Genomic DNA, 16,644 nt, shown 5'->3' with positions numbered 1-16,644 from the left:
CTCGATGTTGAATGTGTATGTTGGGTTAGATACACTTCCCACAATGACTACATAATTTAAGGTGCCTCTTCAATGGCTGTAGTTACAGGACGATAACAATTTATTTCAGCCTGAACTTAAACCATGCTGTGCTCTGCTGCATTACAAATATTTAGAATGGCTCACATTAGCTAAAATAAGGTGGAAACATTTTGAGAAGATTGAAGAGTTTTTCTTTTTTTGTCCCTGTAATTCCTAAATTTTTGCGACTTCTAATACAATGAAGAGGTATCATCAATCAACAATACCATTTACCTACAGAAAATTATATATTAGGCAAAACTATCAGTTTCCACTTCTTCCTCAACCTCTGCATGAGTGACAAAAGCAAAACATTCTTAGATTAAAAAAAAAAAAGGCAAAACCATCACTAATTTTAATCTTCACTCCTACATGATTTAACAGAAAATTTCATTTAGCAGTATCTATACTGATACATAACTTGCAAAGTATACCCTTTAGAAAGTAATGAAATCTTTCACAAACATCCCATAATACATAGCCTATTAATGTAAATTATTTCAATAATAAACTATCCCCTTTCTTTAAAGTGCCTCCTTATTTTTGAAGGATTTGTCAGCTTTCAGTGTTAACACATTTTCTGTCAATCTTCTTTTGAGAAATTACATTGAAAAATCATACTCTTAGATATTTTCTGAATTTCAAGTCATATTTGTAACATTTTTCTTAGTTCCTTCCAGGCTATCAGTACTTTTTTTGAGGTACTGTCTACCTAATAGATTATAGAGATTTCACAGTGCTATAGAGGTAACTGGCATTACACAACCAGGTGGTTTTCTGGCTATGCACCTCAGACTGCAGTCTGAGAACCTTACACCTAAGAAATTACATCCTCAAAGTGGAGACTTGTAAAGTTGCCATGTCCATGCTCCTAGTTCACTGTAACAGCAAAAGAGGTTAGCTCAGGCTCTCAGTGGGACCTTCAGGCAATCAAAGATGAGAACTAATACAAATTGTTGACTTCTATTGGAAGGGTTAACTGTAACTATCATATTATTTTCTTTCAAATCATTGTCTAGTTAATCAAGAGAACAGAAATTTTTACTATTCTATTTACTTCTATTGAGGTTAGCTTAGAAGCCAGAAGCATTGTATTGATTTTCCAAACAGTAATGTCAACAAAATAATAACCTTTCCCTCTCCTTTTTATAAACTTTATTTAATGACATCATCCTGACAGGATTGTGAGCTTGTTTTAATTCCTTGAGAAAGGAATGCTTCATTCAGAGTTTAATCACAATATTTGTAAAAAATACAGTACAAGCCCATTGGGTTTCTGTAAACTTATACATGTTTTGGGAGCAGCGAAATAATTGGTAACGTTCATACTTAGTATTGTACTTAATACACTAAGACTAATGTGTATTAAAAGAATCATAGAAGATTGGGATGAAAAGGACCTCAGGAGGTCTGACAGATATTTACCTAACTCGCCCTTAGAAATTTTCAGTGATAGAGATTCTACAACACTCCCAACTTGTGTCTGCAAGGAAACTTCTTCCCATGCTAATCATTAGAAAAAATACCTCATTTCCAGCCCATATTTCTACTGCTGCAGTTTACTGTAGCCCGTTACTGCTTGTCCTACCTTCAGCACACATCGGTTACCACCCTCTGCATGTCAATTTTTAATGTACATCAAGACTTTCCTTAGATATGTCCAAGAACTTCCACTCTTCCCTCACAGGCCACAGATCCCAGTTCTCGATGCATACCCGTTTTCACAACCTTCTTTAGCTGATCCAGAGTTCTCTTGAACGATTCCATCACAAACTGGGCAGCCTTGTTATGGCTGAGCAGAACAGAAATACTTTGCTGCACATCTTTCACATTAAGCTCCACGCTTTTCAAATTATGCTGTTTGGTAGCATTAATCACTCAACACTGCTAATATATGCTATGTTCAAGACACTTTATAACTTCAGATCTTCTTCTGGAGACCTGCTACACTATTTTATTTGTTCAATTAATTATTCCTACTAGTATGATATTTGACATGTCTTCACTCAATTCCATACAGTTTATTCCAGATCACTGACCTAAATCTTCTTAAATTCTACTTCTATTATCTAATCTGCATGCAATTATTCCTTAGTCTTTTTTCCAAATTTGACATTACGACTGCAAGAAAGATACCCATTACTCAGGATACATATCAAGCCAAATTAGTACTAGATTATTACCAGACCCAACACTGGGATAAAGCCTGGTACTTCACTCAGGTTCAACTGTGACTCAGTGACAGCTTATTTAGAAGATAAGGATTTAACAATCAACGTGACAAAAAGAAAGCCCTCAAACCAGGCTGTGTTCCTCCTTTGACATTATAACAGACTTTATCAGTGGAGAGTATCTCCTGTTTCATTTTAGAGCTTTTTGACTTTATCCCAGTTGAATACCCATAAGCAAACAAAGGAAACATACTGGGTGAAACCACCCTAGAAACTTAAAAATAGATTATATTATTTTTTCTGGTAATTTTTGGAGCACGCATGTTATCCCACAGATGTCTTTACCTTCTCCTCTCCTTAAAGATAGGGATTTCTTTGGCCTTTTTGACTTTGTGGAACTCTGACAATTCTATATGTTTTACTGATGGACTTCATTAGGTCCCAGTTTGAAAACATTTATGTATTTTCTAACCTTGTCTTGCTTTATGCAAATTGGGTGGTCCAATTTGCTGATACTAACTGTGCTAGGTGCACATCAGTTTGGGGATTGGGGTAATGGGAGGAAGAGCTTTTCTCCACTTCCATAATTTTTTAAGAACTCCAACTATACAATATTGATGAAGAGAAGTTGAAATCCAGTTCACTTTATTTTTTAAATGTGTGTCAAAATTGAATGACTGTAATTATGGGAATCTTAAATCCTCCATTTCTCTACAGTTAAATTTTATTTCAGAGGCTGTAATCCTGAAAAATTCTTCCCATCTTGTCTTAACCTTGACCTGCTGCAGCAACCTTTTTAACAGAGGGAATCCAAAACCAGTGGTGCTTGTGGTCAGGAAAGTCAATAATCAAACTTAGAAGATGAATGATCTACTGTAAATGAAGAAAGAGATATAGCCCACTCTTCACAGTTCCCACAGATTTCTGCCTGAGAGTTCACTATTCCCAATGTGTTCTTTATTCCTCCCTGTCCCTTATCACTTTGCATTGTGTCTAAGAAAACTATATTTAGAATGGTGGTTGTCTGTTACTTTGGTGCCAGCCTTTAGTCCCAACACCACAATTCTTTAATTTCCTCAGGAGAGGCCTCTTGAAAGAGACCCATGTGGGTGCAGGGAGAAGAAAGGAAGATAAACCTTGCAAAATCCATCTTTATTTGATCATGTTTCTCACTTCAGCACTCTGTGTTCTACCAATTTGCCAAGCAAATTAACTAAATCTAATCTTTCCATTAGATTAAAACTAAAAATAAGAATAGAATTCATATGGTAAGAATGATGAAGCTTTGTCAGGATAGCACACAAGGAAAATATCAGAGTTAAGTAAGGCTTATAAAATCAAATGCGTAAAAGTTAAAGTCCTCTTACTATACTATACATATGAGTTAATTTTATTTTAATGTAAAATGTAGAAATACTTTACAGCCATAGAGTTAGTGGAATTAAGCACACTCATGAGACATTCTAGTTACTAGAGAAAAGAGAAAGGGAGTCAAATTGCTCAATAACAATATGAGCACTTGCTACTTATCTGTCAGATACTGTTGTGTCTATCTTCTATGTTCCTGCTACTAAACAATAACAACAACAATAATAATACTTCACAATATATAAAGTTGGTTCAAATATTTACTATAGAAAGGTTAAAATATGAGTTCTTTGCTTTCTCCTAAAAATGTATTTTTTTTTTACATCACAAGAATTTACTTTACAGATCAGACACATTTGATCATGTAACACAGAAACAAATTACAAAGAGACTTGGCTTTTGCTTTTCCACAACTCCAAGAAAGGTGCTTCATACTGTGCTTCTTTCATAAAACTCAGGTTTTATCTTTGAGCGTACTGTAATGAAAATTAATCACAATAAAGTATAAAAATGTCTCCAAAAAAGATACAACGGATGTGTGTGCTACAGGCTATATGAGTCTTTGCTACTGTCACTCATTTTCTCTTGGTCTTCCGTAATTCCTTACTGATAAGACATAAACTACAAGAAGTTACTCATTTAGAGAAGTTTATGATTTTCTTTGGAATTAAGGGTGTTGTGTAAGACGTAATTAGTTATTGTAATTCTATTCACAGTATTTAGTATGTTCCTTAGGTGAAGCTGTAGGATGTAAGAAGTAAAAGTCACATAGAACTAATGTGATTTTTCCCCACTATTTTGTTAAGTTTCTCCACTGCTTTGTGTATGTGACTCAGCACACTTCCCTCTTTGCCTTTACAGTTTTTAACTTGATAGGGAGGGGTGGTAACGACTTCTTCCATCACAACTATGTTCTTCTACATTCTAAGCTATGTAGGTCAAGGATGGCTTGTTGTCTTAGCCCTAAAACTGTATGGATATCCCCCTCAGACCGATAGCCACCCGACAGACACATCTCTAAAAGCTGATGGGGCACGGTGATCAGGGAGTAGTTCACAGACAGACAATAATAGTTCTCCCCAGTCCCCACACTCAGCTGTCAGCAGCACTGGACTGAACACGCAGCTGTGTCCTAGGGTGCCCCAGTAATGTCTGCCTTAATTGTCCTGCCAACTTTCTCCCTCCCACAGTTGAGGAGTCAGTATATTGAGCTGTCTCTGTGCCACAGTAGCTTTGCTGCCAGTCATGGCATGTAGCACTGACTCGAGAGCCACAGCTGAACTACTTGCGAGCCATGTGTGGCTACAAGATTTTTCACAGCAAGTGTGAAGCAAAAAAATCCTTTACACTAATATGCAGACAAAATCTGAACACATAACAAAAGCATGTGGTATTACAACTTACCACGTTTTCATTTTAGGCTGTGAAGATAATTCTTCAGGAAGGTAAAAACTGTGCCATTTTATGGACTGAAACAGTTCTGGAGACATTGTTTTAGAAACGTCATAATAATGGCCAAACTTTGTAGATGTTGTTGGGCTGGCCTGTGGAAACAACAATAGTGATTACAATAATTATTAAATTATTATCTGTCAGAAGAAAATCATTAACTAGAAATACACTTGAAAGAAACTTCCGTTTTTTTTTCTCATTCAGTTTAAGCATAAACTTCAAGCATATACTATTAAGTTTTGGCTCCTTTGTTGACATTCTATAATGTGAATTTTTCACACAGAATTCAACCTTCACTGTTCCAAGTTGCATCACCAAAGTGCAGTCAGATACTTAAAGAAATGTATTTTTGCACATGTTCTAGACCTATGATTACAAATTTCAAAAGGCCAGATATATGAAATGTGCAGACCATGATGTGGTCCACCTATCTGACTTTTCAGTATCTGGGAATTATATGGTGCTACAAAAACATTTTGAGCTGACTTTGAAATGTTTCACTTTTTCAATTTATGATCATTAAGAAAAAATACCATTGCCTTCATATATCTAATTTTAACAGAAAACTGTACAAGAGAGGAAATAGTTAAAAACTACATTTAATTTTTTGAATTTGGAATAAATAGCAGGTTAAGCATTACATAGACCTTACACACAATAACCATGGTTTACTACAATGAAGATACTTTTTATCAGCTCTCAATTTTGGGTATATAGAACATCATAAACCCCCAAATTTAACATCTTTACTGCCCTTCCCATTAAAAGAAAAAAGGTACCCTGGAAAGAACAGTCAAGGAGAGTAAACCTCAGAGGCAAGTTATTTTCTTCCAGAGAAGGAAAACACCTGGCACAAATGCAAATCACTGTGTAGTATTTCTTAATGTACACAATGTAAAGGAGTAAGAGATTACCAAAGCAATATTAAAATTGATCTTTAGGTTATGGCACAAACATCGCTGTGCTCCTGACCAGAATATTTCTCATCAATGGTTCTAATTCTTTTGAGAAAAAGAAAGGTCATTTTGAATAACCAAGTTTCATAATACAAGTATCAATCAAACCCACAATATTTCTAACTGGTATGATGCCTTGACCAAGAAAGGTGCTGGATCCTAGACTTTTAACAGCAGCTTTGCTGTTAAAACAGAATGCCTTTTAAAGGTTGTTCTGAAGAGAAGTTTGGATTGGTAGGTAAAATGAAATGCTATTTTGTTTGTACTTAAGAGTGTGGAATTACTTTTGAAAAGTGACCAAAAATACCCTCAATGCCTTGAAATGTTTCTCAATAGGTTCTATAACAACTTAGAATATTCTGTAAAAGGATTTTTCTTTTAAGCTGGCCAATATATACGTTTTCTCTACTATCTGAAAGTTGAGCAGACTTGTGTGTATATGCAATGAACATTCATTCTCTGGAATAACTGCTCCAAATTCAACATTTGCTCTCGCTGTATACAGGAATGATGTCAGGTATACTGAATGATTACAGTAATGGGATCCCAATAATTTTTGTGTGTTGAGCAACAAATGATTTAGTTCCAACTCCAACTGTTACAGAAAGCTTGTGGTTTTCATAAATCTTGGTCTTGCTAATAAAATAAGTACTGTAACAGTAAAATGAATGAATACAGACAATAACAGACACAGCCATGTATTTATAGTTAGCTTTCCAAAATCAGTCATGCTATGTATTTGCACAACTTTACCTCATGCTTCAGCTTACCAAAAATATATTAAACTGTTAATATTATTAAAATAATTTGATTTAGAGCACATATTTTGAAATGATTTGATTAATGGATGTCAGGCCCTGTCAGTTATCAAGAGAATATAAATAGTAACAATTATACAATATCTTTCCTACAAAAAGAACAAAATAACCAAACTAAACCCAAACTTTTCATTAAAACAAATATTTTTAATGAAAAAAAGCCCCCAAAATTGCTCATGTACATCTAGCCATAAGATGCAGATCAGTTTTACTCAAAAAAAGACAGCCACATTCTGTAAGTCAGTGTTCCATTTTACTATCAGTGCCTGATTGTTAAAGAAGGAATTCCAACAAAACATAACAATCTGTCAAAATCTGAATATTTTTAATGTAAAATGTAACTTAATTTAAAACGAGGATTCTGAAAGCAATTTAAACAGGAGCTGTTCTTTGGCCTATAATCTATTCTTTATCCGGATTACAGATCAGAATGTTTTTACTGCAATCTCTGCCAGAGCTCATCTTTTTATTGTGTACTTCCAAGCCCCCTTAATGTTTTAGAAAGGCCTTGACTAACTGAACTTTGATCTGATGTCTTCATTGAGAAAAGCTCCAGGTTGCCCATTTCAGATGCAAATCCTTACTGAGGCCCAATAGAGTTTAGTAAAGACAGCAAAAAAGAAGAAACAAGAAGTTTCCAGGATCCTCTTTGAGAATCCTGAGGCACATTGGTGTCCTTAATCCACCCTGCTGCATGGATTAAGGTAGGTGATAACCTCTCTTGATTCAAAAGAATAAGCACAGTGCCTACAAACTGGGTGGAGACTAGGATTTGGCTATAATAAAACACCATGCAATAAAAGCTCGGTCTATGTCAGAAGCCTATGAATAGGCCTCAATGTACTGCATTCCCAGGCTTAGCAGGGAAGCTTGCAAAAAGCCTACCTGAATCAAGTAAGCATGAATAATCTGCCTTAGCAGAATGACCATGGAGAGTGCGGAGCAGAGACTTTCCATTCCTCTTAAGTTTGATCTGATAAATTTATCACTGGATTGAAGGCTCAAGCCTGTTCTTTCCTGGATTCCTATTTTGCACAAGGAGAAATACACTGAATTGTCAGTGACCAGAGCATGCTTTTATGCTACCGTCTGCTGTTAATGTTTCTAATTGCAATACTAATGTGCTAGAAATCTCAGATTTAGGATGAATCAAGGCAGAAAATTGATTTCATGCTGTGACAGTTTATATATTGCCCCAAGAACATAAGCAGTTCATTCAAAAAAAAAAAAAAAAAAAAGAAAAAGAAAGAAAAGAAAAGAAAAACCCACACTGTCTTGCATTGCAAAATAGGCCATCCATATACTCAAAAGTTTACATTAAATTAACCTCTGATACAGATGAAAGTAACAAACTGTCAAAGGTGCATCAAGCACATGACCTGTTACTCTGAGACATTTCTTATAAATCCATGTTTTTCTGATGTACAAGGTATATGCAATATGTAAAGAGAAGCTGTGATAGTTATGAAAAGTACTAATATAAATACCATGCATAAGAACATAAGTGAGTTACCTTGCTAGTCCGTATGAGGTCTAATAAATGGGAAGGGAATATGTGAACTATGAATGAAAATCTTTTATTACTTAGAAATGAAAACTAAACTAAGCATCAAAAATACCATAGGCAGCTTTTACTCAGCATTCTTACTTCATGTATAGCCAGATACTGGATGGAAAAGTTTTCTGCTAACATTTTTAGAGTTCTAGTTAAAAGCAAAGCTATTTTTTCTCTTTCATACTTGAAACTATTTTACAGCAGTTTCTGAAAATGTACTAGTTTATTAGTTCAATCAGTTTGGAAAATGCACCTTGAAATTTGATTCAACATTATTTTTTTTTAGCCAAAAGAAAACTTACAGAATAAATCACAACCAAGTTGTGAATTAAATGATAGTACTATGTGCATTAAACATCCAGAGTGCTGCAAGGCAACATCAGATTTTTCCTCAATGGAGTATATTCACCAATCAAATTAACTTAGCACAGCACCAAAATTTTATAATTGCATTATAAAATACTGAGTAATATCAATTTCAAAACTGTTTTTCACTAAGTAGAATATCCTGAGGAATTTTAAGGGATAGCCTAAGAATTAGACTCTTATTTGCAAGTTTTATTTCTTGAAATAAATTTAACATAAACATAAAAACTGTTGTACCTCAACTATTCAGAATGATCAGCATCCAATTCAGAAAGTGACAATGATAACAAGGGAAACAGTCCACAAAAGATTGACCACTTTATTCTATCTTGCATAATCAAGGACAAGTACATTATGTATTGCAGAGAAATACTGTATTAGTGGAAGAAGTGATTACTTCTGTGAAGTTACAGAAGATGAGTGCACACCTAACTGTATTATTTATGTTTTCCTATTTTCTTAGAACATCAGAACACTGTTTGTTAACAACATGCAATTGTTTCCATATCAATGTATGAAGAATTCTGCTAGATTTTAAAACAGACAAATTATTTTGGGGATGGTTTAGAGTGGCACAGCAAGCTCCACAATAATTTGATTATTGTGGATTATATGATTACCCTGGAGGCTGTTTGATTTGGCATGTCACCATATATAAGTCTTTTCTGATACAACTATATAGCCATGTCTGTGCAATTTCACAGAAAACCAAACATGCCAGGCCTTGTAAGATCATTTTGTCACATTCCAATTATGTTTTTTAAGAATATGACTGAACTTACTAGGCAGTTATGACTACATCTAAAACAGAATTTATAAATGTAGGCTAAAATGTATAGACAAGTTTTTTGTTCTCAATAGTAAAAAAATGCTCTGATTTTATTAAAGGTTGATTGTGCTACTGGATTAAATAAGGAAGTCACCAGCCACAGGAGATATGTTATTCACAAACAACTGTAAACTCTGAAAGACTGACCACTGGGCTTGTTTCTTCTATTCTCCCTGCACAGTGATTAGTTTCTAGTGACAGTGAAGTTGATATAATCTCAAGTGCTTACTTTAGTTGTTATGCACATGGATAAGCAGGTCAAGAGCTTGCATCGACACAGTACTTTCACTACAGAGAACTAGTAAGTACTGTTGATTAAACCTACTTAAGTAATCTGTGTACAACTAAATTCAGGCAAAGTTTGCAAGTGACCCACTTATTCACACTTTTGTAAAAAGCTGTTTCAATTTAATAATACTCATTGAAAAATCCCATGTAACTTTAATGGTTTTTACTTTTGAATTATTAATGTCTGTATTAAGTTTTCTAGTTCCTGCAAACTCTCAGAATCCCCTTCTCTCTGTATCTCTAATAATCAAAAATATAGTGGTGGACGATGATTTACCCTCAGGAGGCAATCCTGTTCAGTTCTCTTGTCTAGATTCTACTGGAAAGCATTTGCTCTGCAAATTCATTTTGATTACAAGAGGAAAAAAAAATGTATGAAATACTAATTACCTCCAATTTTGGTAAATTTTGGTAGCGCCAGGCTATTTTCATAGAATCCTGAAAATCTCCAGACTTATCAGCTGTTGTTTCTTCTCCCAATTCATTTTTGTGGGTGTCATCAAGCAAAGGGGCTGGAAGTTCCTACAGGTGGAGAGCAAATGAATGTCAGCCATCTACAGTACAAATGGCAGTTCAGATTTTTATCCCCACCCCGGGAAACAGTTAGCTAGTACAGTTATCTTAATATAAATGGATAGCTGTAAAATCTGTAGCAAAACTTGAATAAAACAACTGTTCTGAAAGACTGGCTCCTACTAATACTGTGTGAAAAACCCCATGTAATTATTATGGGAAAAATGAATTACACAAACATAAGAGAATGCAGAATGGAAATGTCACACTGTATGCTCTGCTTTACACAAACACTACATCTTGAGCAGCTCTGTATTCCTTTTTTTTTTTTTTTTTTATAATCTTTCTTTAAAGGTTGATATCCTAAACTATTCTATTTCTCAGAACAGAGAAGTTCCCCACAAAGTGAATTCAAGCCTATTTTATAATTAGATCACTTTTCCTTGTTAGCTTCTGTAATTCTTTCGAAAGTATTTGCCAGACAATAGCCTACAGACACAGACTGAAAACAACTGTAACAGGATGGCTTGAATTTTCTCTTCTGCTAAACATTAGGCATGATATCTACTAATGATAGATACCTCATAAACACAAACAAGGGAGTAAAAGGAAGGGCAAATATTTAATCCTGGAATTTTTATAATTTTCTAATGCAAACATTTCTGGTTTAAAGAAAACAAAAAGCATTGCACACAGGTGGATTTAATTGTTCTGTGAGGACAGAACTGCAGCTTTGACTTAGACCTAGATTAAGAACAATGTTTTACTACAGTTGGACTCTATGATCTTAAAGGTCTTTTCCAGCCAAAATGATTCTATGATTATAAATTTTCTGCCTTCTACCTTTGTTGCACTGCTGACAAAGTAAACAGTACTGAGTGGCTATCAAGCACAGCATTCGAAATTTATGCACTGGGCTTCAACACCTCCTAGAAGAATGAAGTACAACCAAGTTTTCTGACCCAACTTTATAACCCATCTGTGTAAGCCGGAGGGCACAGGAACTCTTTATCTGCTTAAAAAAGATCAAGACTTATTTGAAAACTAAGTTTTTGTTAAGCTAACCCTCTTGAGAGAGAACAGAGAGGTGGTCTCCAGGATTAAAAATATACAGAACTAGCCAGGATCTCTGTTACAAGGTACTAAGTGTGAGGATGTGAAAAAACAAATTTGAAAACTTCAGAAGAATCTCCTTTAGGTGTAGGATACGCATAAAAACAGTGAACATAGGCAGAGCTGATACTGACCACAAACATATAAATGACATTCACGCTTTATGTAGGCAGACATGGTACAGGCACACATAGAAGGAAGACAAAGAAAGTTTAAATAAATCCATTTCGTCTTTAGTATTACACTAATTCAGTATTAAGGAATATGGGAGAGAAAACCTTTATATAGTTCAATATGTAACCTTATGAACAACATGCGTTATTTTTGATTCTTTAGTGTGAATTAATGTAATATCTATAGTTTTTGACAAAATTGAGAACAAAGGTTTCTACATTCTGAACAGTTGTTTCTGTCTCTCGTTCAGTGGTTGGTCAATGCACCCTCCAAGGTAAAAGGTCATGGAAGCTATGAAAACTTTTATGTACTTACTTCAATCAAGTTGCAGACTAGAACAACTGTACCTATGTATTTCAGCAGCTAAGCAGAAGATGCAAGCCATACCTCTGAGCAAATTATTTTATTTACTTTCTTTTTGCAAATGAACTGCAAAAGCCTGGTAAAGTCTATTTATGAGAATGGTTATGTAAGAGTTAAATTTTCAGCTTGCTTAAAAGATATACCTGTATACAATAAACTCATATTGCTGCAGTTGCAAAAATTAAGCTTTTATGAGTAGGAAAGATTAATGAAGATTATAATTTTAAATTATTATTTACAGTATTCATTACATTTACAGGTTTATAACAGATGTTATAGTAAAAAAAGAGATTTACTTTTGTCTAAGTTTCCTTATATCTACCCAGAAAGAAAGCAAGGAAACTTTCAAGGATTTCTGACAGGAGAAAATGAAAACAGAACACTTTACTGAAAGGTTCTGAGAAAGCATAAATACAAACATGAGCTGACGAGCATGTCAGTGCATTTCACATATATGCAGATACAATTTATTTGCATTTACTTCTAAGATTTTTCTATCTTTACTTTTAAAAGGATTTTTCTAAAAAGAAGAATGTTCTTTTGAACTTCTAATTTTATAGCTCAGATATCCACATTAAAGAGTAAATAATCTTGGTTTCCAATTAAGGTGCTATTTTGAAGACAAATTACTGATCAGTTAAAACTATTATGCAGATTTAATTTCCCAATAAATTTATTCATAGATTTAAGCTATCTAATGTGTAAAGGTTGTTCTTTTTCAGTGAAGAGCTGGTGATACATGATCATCTCAAAATATCGCTCAATTATAGTAATTAAATAAATAAAATCAATCTTCATTTTAAAAGTGAGTTCTGTAAAGGAATATTTTTGCAGGCCAAAACAACATTTCCAGATACCCCTTCTTTTCATTCACCAAGATCAACTGGCTCCCAGGTAGTACCTGCAACTTTTTGAGTGGTGGGGCACCTCTGTTTTTCTGAAAACAAGATGCCAGCCACAGTTTGGAAGAGATCATGAAATCCTGCCTAAGCATTTAATCAAACTCCCTGAGATGCTACCACTGACAGAACAAGTTGCTACCTCATCCTGCTGTAGTATCTGTCACTGGGCAGCTCTCACATCATCTGCAAAGCTGAAATCCAGGAAATGGCATATTTTACTATTCACCTTTACTCTAAGCAAACCTAGCACCAATATTTTATTAAAGTTATTTAATATTTTTCTCCTCTAGAATCACTGCATACCTGTCAGTTGTACTACTGGTTCATTGTTATTATGTAATAATTGGCAAATACAAATTTGAGACAGGGACATTTAGCTATATACATTTGCTTTCCTATAACCACACATAATGTATGTTTTACAAAGAGACTATTTTACACTAAAATAGAACAGAGGTCAATACAATAAGGGGTGAAAGGTTCTTCAAGCATTACTCATAAAGTACAAGCTACTTCACTCATGTAAGACTGAAAAAAAGTTCCTGCCTTGCAGTCAAGCACAGTACAAAACCTTCCTACAGGGCACTATGTGGAAGGGAGACACTACAAATAGTAGCTGTTGACACCCTAGAACAGGGTTCCTCAAACTACAGCCCGTGAGCCAGATATGGCCCCCCAGGGTCCTCAATCTGGCCCCCGGTATTTACAGAACCCCCCTGCCCCCTGCCCCCACCGGGGGTTGAGGGGGTAAACCAAGCAGCCGCAGATGACTGCCTGCCACTTCATCCACGCGCTGGCCCCCTGTTTAAAAAGTTTGAGGACCCCTGATCTAGAAGCTCAAGTCCAAAACAAGCAGAGACACACTACCAATGCAACAATTAGGCACTGTGGTACACCTTAACTGTTAACAGGAGTAAAGCAGATGAAGAGATCACGGAAAAATGGTTTCACCTGAAGCTGATAAAGATTTTGGCTGTCAGAGATGAAAATCTAAGTACTCATCTGCAATAGCCTTTTTTGCCAATATAGTTCAGTTTTCATATCTGACATAATAAAGAGGGTTTATTCTGACATAATAAAGAACTTCTAACATTGTAAAATGGGTGTCTAAGCATGACTAAAATCACACAAAGCAACATGAGAAGACCTGACACTCAGTACCATGGCAGTTAGCAGACGCATCAGCTTAGGTCTGGTGTACGCTGTCTTGTCCCTTGCTGCCCCACAGAAGGAACCAGGAGCACTTGAAGAACTCTCATACAAAAAGCAACCCTTATTTCCTTGGCTGCTTTTCCACCATAATGCAGTTACGTAGTAACTACCATGCTTAGCTGAATAATACGTTTCTTAGATGTTCTCGTCCCTATGCAAGATATGTGTTCACATGATGCAGCAAGATTAAGACATTTCTGGGGCTACTAGGTCTCACAGCCATTGAATTTTCTAACCCAACAAACACTGTGCTCTAAAGCAAACATAGCCTGAATCATAATCTTGCATGTGGTGGTTGTGAAATTTATGGCTTCTTAGTAGGCTTTGTACATAATTCAGCTGCAATCTGGAAAATGTAGTCTGCCTTTAGAGCTGACTGGTATTTTGAAGACCCATTGCTTGAGCTCCTCTTGGTATATTAACTTGATAAATATATTCCAAGCTGTTGTACTTAAGCACAAATAGGAAAAAGAATTCCAAACCTATTAATGGACTGAATATATTTGTAATTTGAACACATTTTAGAGAAAGATTAACAAACAGAACTAATAAAGCTCATTTACCTCCAGATTTGCATCCTAACTTTTTCACTATTATCCGAGCTTCTGTTTACCCTCCCATTTTTCTCTCCCATTTACACTAAATTGTAGGAAAGCAAGGCAGAACATGCAGTTGCTGATTGAAGGTACGTCTATGGTGCCCAGAAGCAAACATGCATGCCTTCATTAGCCTGGTAAAAGACTAAACAGAATACATAGGTGATTGTTAATGTTTTTCTTAGGATGTACTGATTCATGCATCCCAGTCCATAATTTTTAAAAATCTTTTAACTAAATCTTTATATAAGCACATTTGGAAAGGGAGAGAGCTTAAAACTGGTTAGTAGCCTTGAGACTTGGGAGAATTACAGACACAGAACACAGCTATATAAACCTGCTTTATGGGAAATCTTGAAAATCTTGAAATTGAAATTATTCAAACAGTTTAATCTTCATATCCTCTTTTCATCTTCATGATAACCAGAACTGGAATAAAAGACTTTTCCCTCTTCTGACACTGCAAATTAAGCGCTATGCTTTGTTTCAAGGAAATAGCTCTTTCCAAACCTGACCATGGCCGACTGATAGAGAACATGTAACTGAGAAAAACTCCCCAGTTCTCATGACATGGGTATATTCTCAAAGATAAAGGCTGGCTGGTTGTATATATACTTCACAGCTCTTCAATGTGATGAAAGGTTTCACTACTGTCCAAGAACTACAAAGCATTCATCAGTTCTCAGATTGTTCTTAAAAACAGAAGGAAAAATGAAAGAATTATGGAAAGGGTGAAGCAGACCAGCAGCCACAGAACAGAGGCTTCCTCTGGCACAGCTATACAAAAACTGAACTGAAAACTACACAGCAGAACACATACAGAGATCAGTGGAGGGCATGGTTTCTATGAGCAACATTTAAATATGGCTAAGCCTGGGCTTCTCCTCAAAATATGTGCATGTTCGAGATTCAAGATCCTTTAGCACAACACCCTTTTTCCCAGATACACTACAAACTGAGAAACAAAGACACTAGTTTCCAGCAGTCTTATTAAATCCTTATTTATGTTTGAGAACTGTGTTTCTCCATCACATGTAAAAAGCACTTAAATTCTGCAGAAATTATCAGAATTTTAAAATGGATTTGGGATTTTGAGGCTATATAGGATTAAATAAATTTATATTCTTAGAATCAAAATCAGAATTTCAGAATACAAGATTATTAAAATGTTTAAAAGTTACTTCCAAAATCTCATACAGAATTTTGAAATAAAAGTGTTATTTAAACTAAAGACTAAGAAAAGAGAGTTGATTTCTCAGCCCATAATATCTCTATTTAACCTCTTTCTGCTTAAAAATATCTCAGCTTCCATATCTTACAGCTTTGAAAAGGTTTGGGACTGACAATTTTGTGGCATCAGTGTGTCAGCTCCTTAGAACTGTTACATTCTCCCAGGCTAAAAAAAGACAAATCTCTCATAAGGTAAATAAAAAACCAAAGCATGTAGCAGTGCATTAGTTAAAATAAAAAAAAAGAAAACAAGCATTTCTTGGGGTCAACTAAAATACAAGTCTTCGCTATGCAGCATGAATACAGAAAAAGGCAGACAAGTGCTAAAGTTACTAATTGCAGTTTGGTTGGGGCCTTTGTGTCTAGAGTGAGATGTAGTAGGGAGGAAAAAAGGAGGAAGCTTGTTGGTATGTTTTAAAATAAAAAAATCAGTTTTGGGAAAAAATAATTCTAAAGTGCTAATACTAAATGACAGTGCAAGGAAAACAATTTTGTTTCCTATGAACTAAGCTTATGAAAGTTTTATTGCAAATATGAAATAATTTATTTCATTAACAAATCTTTTATCTTTGTAAGAAAATGGTGTACAACCTGTATCTGCTAGCAATCCAGGTCCTTCTGTGTCTGCTGCCACATTACTTTGCCTGCCTTGTTTTGGCAGATGCACGAAGCAAAATC

At 35.1% G+C, this 16,644-nt stretch overlaps 1 protein-coding gene across 1 annotated transcript in view; it reads right to left on the bottom strand.

Moving 5' to 3' along the window:
• The window catches only part of ELP4 (elongator acetyltransferase complex subunit 4), a 154,629-nt gene that overhangs the window by 113,547 nt on the left and 24,438 nt on the right, over positions 1–16,644 (bottom strand). Inside the window, exons 4-5 of the mRNA XM_080405878.1 lie at positions 10,254–10,385; positions 5,004–5,143 (exon numbers count right to left, since the gene is read on the bottom strand). Of these exons, the coding sequence (XP_080262004.1) occupies positions 5,004–5,143; positions 10,254–10,385 (272 nt within the window). The remainder of the gene's footprint in view (positions 1–5,003; positions 5,144–10,253; positions 10,386–16,644) is intronic.

The sequence above is a fragment of the Falco punctatus genome, assembly GCF_963210335.1.
Source record: "Falco punctatus genome assembly, chromosome: 10".
Taxonomy (NCBI): domain Eukaryota; kingdom Metazoa; phylum Chordata; class Aves; order Falconiformes; family Falconidae; genus Falco; species Falco punctatus.
This window is presented reverse-complemented; position numbering and strand designations above follow the sequence as displayed.